The sequence below is a fragment of the Cyprinodon tularosa genome, unplaced genomic scaffold (genome assembly GCF_016077235.1).
Source record: "Cyprinodon tularosa strain WSP-4 unplaced genomic scaffold, ASM1607723v1 ctg92, whole genome shotgun sequence".
Taxonomy (NCBI): Eukaryota; Metazoa; Chordata; class Actinopteri; order Cyprinodontiformes; family Cyprinodontidae; genus Cyprinodon; species Cyprinodon tularosa.
Window position 1 is genome coordinate 1,886,758 of NW_024039696.1, and position 6,578 is coordinate 1,893,335.

The 6,578-nt window shown below is 34.0% G+C and overlaps 1 protein-coding gene across 1 annotated transcript; it reads right to left on the reverse strand.

Annotated features, from left to right (window-relative positions):
* Positions 1 to 428: 428 nt before the first annotated feature.
* LOC119776217 (aldo-keto reductase family 1 member D1-like) lies at positions 429 to 5,958 on the reverse strand. Its single transcript, XM_038274504.1, has 9 exons — positions 5,799 to 5,958; positions 5,506 to 5,673; positions 4,308 to 4,424; positions 4,125 to 4,202; positions 3,865 to 3,987; positions 2,314 to 2,423; positions 1,051 to 1,216; positions 895 to 977; positions 429 to 815 (listed from the first exon to the last, which is right to left on the reverse strand). The coding sequence occupies exons 1-9, from the start codon at positions 5,889 to 5,891 to the stop codon at positions 773 to 775; spliced, it is 981 nt and encodes a 326-aa protein (XP_038130432.1). The 5' UTR covers positions 5,892 to 5,958; the 3' UTR covers positions 429 to 772.
* Positions 5,959 to 6,578: the final 620 nt, after the last annotated feature.

The window sequence follows — 6,578 nt, forward strand, 5'->3', positions numbered from 1 at the left end:
TGTTAAAATGATAATTTTTTTAACCAAGTAAGGAGGAGGATTGGAAGCAGGAGGTTAATTACTCATTTCAATTTGTCTGTGAATCACACTGTAATATGTCATTACATCAGACCCAAGTGACCCAAACATGAATCAGAACAAAAATAATTGAGATTAAAGTCTGAAACAAAGTTTTAAAAATGAATTATAAATATTAAATAATAATAAAATTGTTAAACTTTGAGAAGGTTGTACCATATTTTACCCTAATAAATGGAAAAACCTTCAGTAATAAAAAAATAAACATTTACAAAATGTTTTTAGTAGCAGGGTTTGTATTGAATCCCTGTCAATCTTGTGAGCAGGCTGCAAAACATATTACCTAACAAATTGATACACCTCTAATGACATTAAGTAAAAAAAAAAAAACAACAACTCAATTTTAATATCCTTTTGAATTTTTAATTAAACAAGGCTGGACATTAAAATGGTCCTATAATATATGTAGTATCTCACATAGATAGTCAATCCTAACACTGAATTTATTAAATCCTTGCATTTTATCAAAATGTAGCAAAGAATACTGAGTTAGTTTCAAGGTAAAGCAAAAAATAAAAACCCAATGATATTATCATTTTTGTTTAAGATATGAAAGAGCTAAAAAAAAAAATACTTTTCTGGATTTAAAAAATTAGGTAAGTATTGAATGTGCAAGAAAAAAAGTATTTGCAAGTTGAGTTGAATCACCAAGATTAGCCAGCTTTGAATAAATGTAGTCTCGATATCTGGGATGTCAGTATTCATCATGAAATGGGTATTCTGGATGATCGGACCACCTGTTGAGTTGGTAAATAGGAATATGAATATTAAATTTAAAACAGAGGCAAAATATCATAGGTTTTGTGAAATACTGACATCAGGAGCTCCACAAAGCGAATATTCTTGTTCAGCCCCTCGATTGCCTTCATCTCATCATCCGACAGGGAGAAGTCAAAAATCTGCACAAATAAGTGAAACTAAATTATCACTCTTATTTTCAACTTGTAATAAACAGATGTGATGGAGGCATACATCAAAGTTCTCCTTTATGCGCTCAGGTGTGAAGCTTTTGGGGATGACCACCACTCCTCTCTGCATGTTGAACCTCAGGCACACCTGCGCTGTTGTCTTTTTGTACTTTTTGGCAATCGTGACCAGAACCTCATCTTCCAACAATGGGGGACATTTTAGGTTCACCCTTTAAAAAAAAAGTCCAAGTGAGCATGCATACACATACTATATACTACTACTATACTACTGCTTTAACTTTGAATGCCTAAATATATATTAGTTTTATATAGAAGTTAATGTTCTACACTTTTAAAGTCCCTTTTTTGTGGTTAAAGAAACACATATGATCTGTAAGAAAGGTTATCCATAATTTCTGCTAATAGAAACCAAAATATTATGATGATAATAGTTTATTTTAACTAATTTTACTCAGGAAATCCCTAAAAATGTTTGCAGGTTGCCACAAACGATTTCCAGAATTCAGCCTGTTTGGAAGAAAGTGTTCTGATCAATTTTGACAAATATTTAATTTAAAGGCCTACATACAAAATGAGGGGGGTGCAAAGTAAGTAAATAGAAAAGCTCTTGGATAACGCAAACTTCTGCCAGGTAGCTAATTTCCCCCAACATATTGTGATTTCCACCTTAAGTTCACGGAACCTTTCAAAAAATTCCTGGATCCAGATGGTGATCCGGGTCATCACCAAAATATAATTTGTTGCCAATCGCAATCGCTTAAACTTTTTTAGTATTTTCAAAACAGACAAAGCTCCTTGGTTAAAGTAGCACAACAAATCAGGACAAAGGTGCAATCCCCACTATAAAACATGGTGGTGGAAGCATCATGATGTGGGTTTATAGGTAAAAGAAACAGAAGTCTTTATCATAAAGACCAGCAGAATCTAGCTGGTATTTATCAAAAACACATATATATCAGTCTCCTGTTTGGGATTTTACAAAAAACTTAAAACATATATGAATATTTCTACATGGCACTCGACAATTAATTGTCTTGTTTTCCCTCTCTCTACGTTCTTTGGATTTAATCCCCATAAACTCTACTAATGGATACCATTATATTGGTGAAATACTCAGACACACAATATTGTTGAGGGGTTAAAATCTGGATTTATTCATTAAAAGTTACATCTACTGTATTTTCAATATGGGACCATTTTTATTAAGTAAAGACGAAGTCATTGTACGGATTATTGGATTTTCAAATTTTGAATTAATAGACAGTAACAATCATACATTTCCTGAAGTATTCAGTAATATCCTTACCACGATGCATCCCTAGATGTCCCAAGAGGGCTGTAACCAACGATGACTATGTCCTTCTCCCGGCAGTATTGAAGTAACTTTGGCTGAGTGAAATAGGGGTGGCATTCAACCTGAGTTTAAAAAGAGTAAAAAAATAAATTTTACTCTGGTTATTAAGATAACCTTTGACTTAATGAGAACTGAAACCCTAGTATGAATGACACTATTAACACTTATAATTATAGAAATGCCTTTGACTTTAAATAAAGCCCTAAAACTCTTTAATTGTCAGTATTTAAAGCTAAATTAACAGCTAGTTAAATGTTAATTAATATTTATAATATGCATGGTAGGCTATGTGATAAGCGACACCTAATTGGTAAAATGGTGTTTTATTTGTTTGTGATTAAGTCCTCCTCTCTTAAGAAACAGGTTAAGCTTCTCTTTTACATCATGTTCTATTAGAACTATGCAAAAAAATCCAAAGCAGTACCTGGCATTTTAATTATATATATTCTAACTCTGTTATTGAAATCAGTTTATTCAAATGAATCTATTGCATTCCTCTTTGACAAGCCCAGCAGCCTTTTCAGGAGGGCTTCTTTGCAAATGGAACCACCTTAATAACGTTGTTGCCAAATATTCACTATATATGCTGATGATTTTATCATTTCAATCGTTTTACTCCTCAGTAAAAAGTCTGTTTTATTTAAAATAAAATATTACAAAAGTACATTGGATTATTTCTTCTAGCTATTTGCGTAATTAGTTTTTAATGAAGCTTTTTATTCGGGGTATTTATTTGTTGATTTTATGATTCTTTGTGATGTGTTCATTCTTTATGTCTTAATAAAAATATTTCGGATATTATCCTTTTTTATTATTAAAGAAATGGAAATAAATATGATATCAAGAGTTTTAGGGCTTAACTAACAGTTAATCATCGGCTATTTCAGGCTTTTTAAAAATAATTAATAGTAACTTATAAAGGGGTTCATATTTTAAATTAATTCTGATTAATCCATCTATAAAATAGCAATCTGCACTTTTATTTGAGTTTATGTAAAATATGCAGATCCTTCAATGATGGAACAGCACCATTAAATATTCCTAACCGGTTTACAGCTTTTTTACTCATTTGTTATAGTTTTGCTTATCTATTTAAAATAAAAAGAGTCTGTTTGTATTGTGGTGTCGACTCAACAATGTTTTTTTCTGCTTTATCTCTATTTAATTTCTTTATACCTCTTGCTTTGTATGTTATGGCACTTAAAAAAATACACTTTCCTAAAAGGGCATGAACTTTTGAGATGTTAATGTTTTGCCTTTGATTTGAAGTGAAACGCTTTTTAAAAATGTTGTAGTACCAAGCAGGTTTTTTTTAAATTAACTGGTAATATTTGTGTTACAGGTTTATTAACATTTTATTAGTCTTTACTAAGGAATTCTGACCTTGAAACCAGTTATTATGTGTTACATTTGTATGTGTTTCCATCTTCTAAACTTTCCCAGCTCTTTTTTTATTAGTTTGTTTTTTTGTCCTTGAACAATGCATGTTCTGCAATGAAGTACCTGGTTTGACACGGGTTTGTGCTTCAGGCCAGGTTTGTTAAGGATCAGCTCCAGCTGGCGCTTGTTGAAGTTGGAAACTCCAAGAGACTTCACCAGCCCCGCGTCCTTGCAAGCTTCCATAGCCTGTCAAAACGCATAAAGAGCATAAAACGCAAACCATAAAACTTGATTGCAAACGTTACCTTGACATTAAACCTTGACCTCAGATTTGTATCTTGCAACTCCTGCATATTGCAACACAGATACAATAGAGCTCTCACCTCCCATGTAGCACAGAGGTCTGACTTGTAATAAATGTCCTTTCCATTCTCATCTCGTGGGTAGAACGTATCCCCTGGCTTGAAAAATGAGCAGAAACTTTACATTTGGCTAAAATATCTAAAAAAAATAAATATGTAATTTGTTTTTCGGATTCATAAGACACTGCAAAACAGATTGCTGACCTTGAAAGCAGTGGGAAGTTCTATAATATACAGGTCCACATAATCCAGCTGTAATGCTTGCAGGGTTTTCTCCAAAGCAGGTCGTACCAACTCAGGGGGATGGAATGTGTTCCACAACTGTGAATTAGTGCAAACCAAACAGAAGGTATTAGATGTTGCAAAACATTGGATGGGGGTTATCTTGGTGGCCATGAACCTTGTCCTGGAGGAACGGGTTTAACGGCCCAAACCTTTCCAAAAATATGTTGTCGCTTTTCTTTTTTAGAGGTAGAGTAGCTCTATCTCACTGTGGAGGTGAGTCCGACATGGTTTTTAGACGTACGGTGTGACCTGTCGCTGCGTACAATGAATAAATTGCAAGGTGTATGCCCGGCTTTGTAGATCAGGAGTCTTCAACGTTTTCTAGGCTAATGACCCCCATACTGATTGTGAAATAGAGTAAGGACCCTCTAATTATATACATTATATGAAATTGTGTTATATCAAACTGGTCCTATAGTCACTCTATTACATATAGAGTAATGTAACGAAAGTAATTTCTCCCTGAGATTATTAAAGTATTTTTGACTCTGATTCCTGTTTGATGGGACAGGTGTTGTGAATGAAACGGTGCCCAGCTTGAAAGAGCCCCTGTGTGTCCCTGAATGTGTTAATTAATGACTGATTAACATCTTTACTACAGTGTGTTGAATTCAGGTTAATGTGTATTTAAAGACATTTCAGTTAGTGGGAAAAAAATTGCAGGGGGGAATATGAATAAAAAGTAATCGACAAAAACTTTTGTGACCCCCATGTACCTTCGTGGACCCCCTAGGGGTAACGGACCCCTGTTGAAGACCTCCAGGTTAGGGTCTCATATTGCCCCTTTTTTAACATTATGAACATTTAAACAAATAATCAAGTTGACCATAATGAATTACCAACTTTTTTTGATTATGTTGCTTTTTTTTCCACACTCATTTGTTACTCATTTTGTACCTGACCTTTTAAAAGAGCAAATGTTGCTGTATATCTGCTAACATTGCATATGATCTCATTTCTCCCACCAGAGGAGTGTTTTGCACTTTGACAATAGATTATTTGCAGATATCTTCCATATTCAATCTTAAAATGTATTTTTTTTTACCCAAATAAGGAGGAGGGTTGGAAGCAGGAGGTTAATTACTCATTTCAAAGGAAATGATTCAACGGTTTAAACCTTTCCGCAGTAGAAGATATCCTCTCTCTTTACGGTCCCATCTGCAATTTTTTCTCTGATTGCTTGCCCCACCTCGTGTTCGTTGTAATAAACAAGGGCTCCGTCGATGTGTCTGTATCCAACGTCAATGGCCAGTTTAACAGCTGTACAAGGAGTTCCTTTAGGGGTCTGTCAATAAATATCTTATCAGTACAATATCTCCATTAAAAGAACAAACAAACACAGATTTTTTTATTTTTTTTTGTAAATGCATTTAGTTCAACAAATTGTTCAATTACATTACATTCTCATACCTGGCGTGGATTCGCATAGGTTCCAAGTCCAATTAAAGGTATGCTGTTTCCATCACTTAAAGGGATTGAGTGACTTTTTGCTGTCAGTTCCATGCTGATCAAATGGGCTGCTGCCTTAAACAGTAGTGTGCCAATTGGAGCAGCTGCAGTTTAAATATTGTGCTCTTTGATTAGTCAAACAACTCCTCCCAGCCAGAGAGATCAGCCTCCCAGCTCAAACAAATCACATGATAGAGCTGCAGTATCTGACTCATTTCTAAGCAAATTTAACTATGAGATTAAACACCATGTTTAGATGCATACCTCAAATATCCGCAGGAAGGTGTGGGCAATTTTGTAGAGCTGATTACTTTAATAGGCAGGTTTTTTAATGAAAAAAAAAAAACAATAATGTTATAAAACCCAGTATTTTATTTATTTTTACACACATAGCCTATATTAATACTATTCCCTTGCACTAATAAAAACAACTTTTAAATGGCACTTTTAGTTTTAGTAATTGGACTATGCATAAAATAATTTAATAATAAAATCAATTAGAATCTATTCTATAGTATTTTCAAATGTGAGCAAGGTGAAAAAGCATCCCAGCATGATGCTGCCACTACCATGTTTTTCAGTTGGCAAGGTGTGTTTAGGATAAACGTTTTCTGCTACATGTTTTGTACTTTAATGTGCAGTTTGTCCTTAAAGGAGACCCGTAGTTGAAATATACAGCTGAGCGGCCTTGATGCGATGGGAATTCCGTCTATTTTTTGGGATCCTTATAGAATGGCTGAA

Coding starts and splice junctions, on each gene's coding strand:
- LOC119776217 (XM_038274504.1), bottom strand. CDS start 5,891: ATGGAACTGACAGCAAAAAGTCACTCAATCCCTTTAAGTGATGGAAAC. Junction 4,203..4,307: donor AACTTCCCACTGCTTTCAAG/GTCAGCAATCTG, acceptor TCATTTTTCAAG/CCAGGGGATACGTTCTACCC. Junction 978..1,050: donor GCATAAAGGAGAACTTTGAT/GTATGCCTCCAT, acceptor TTATTTGTGCAG/ATTTTTGACTTCTCCCTGTC.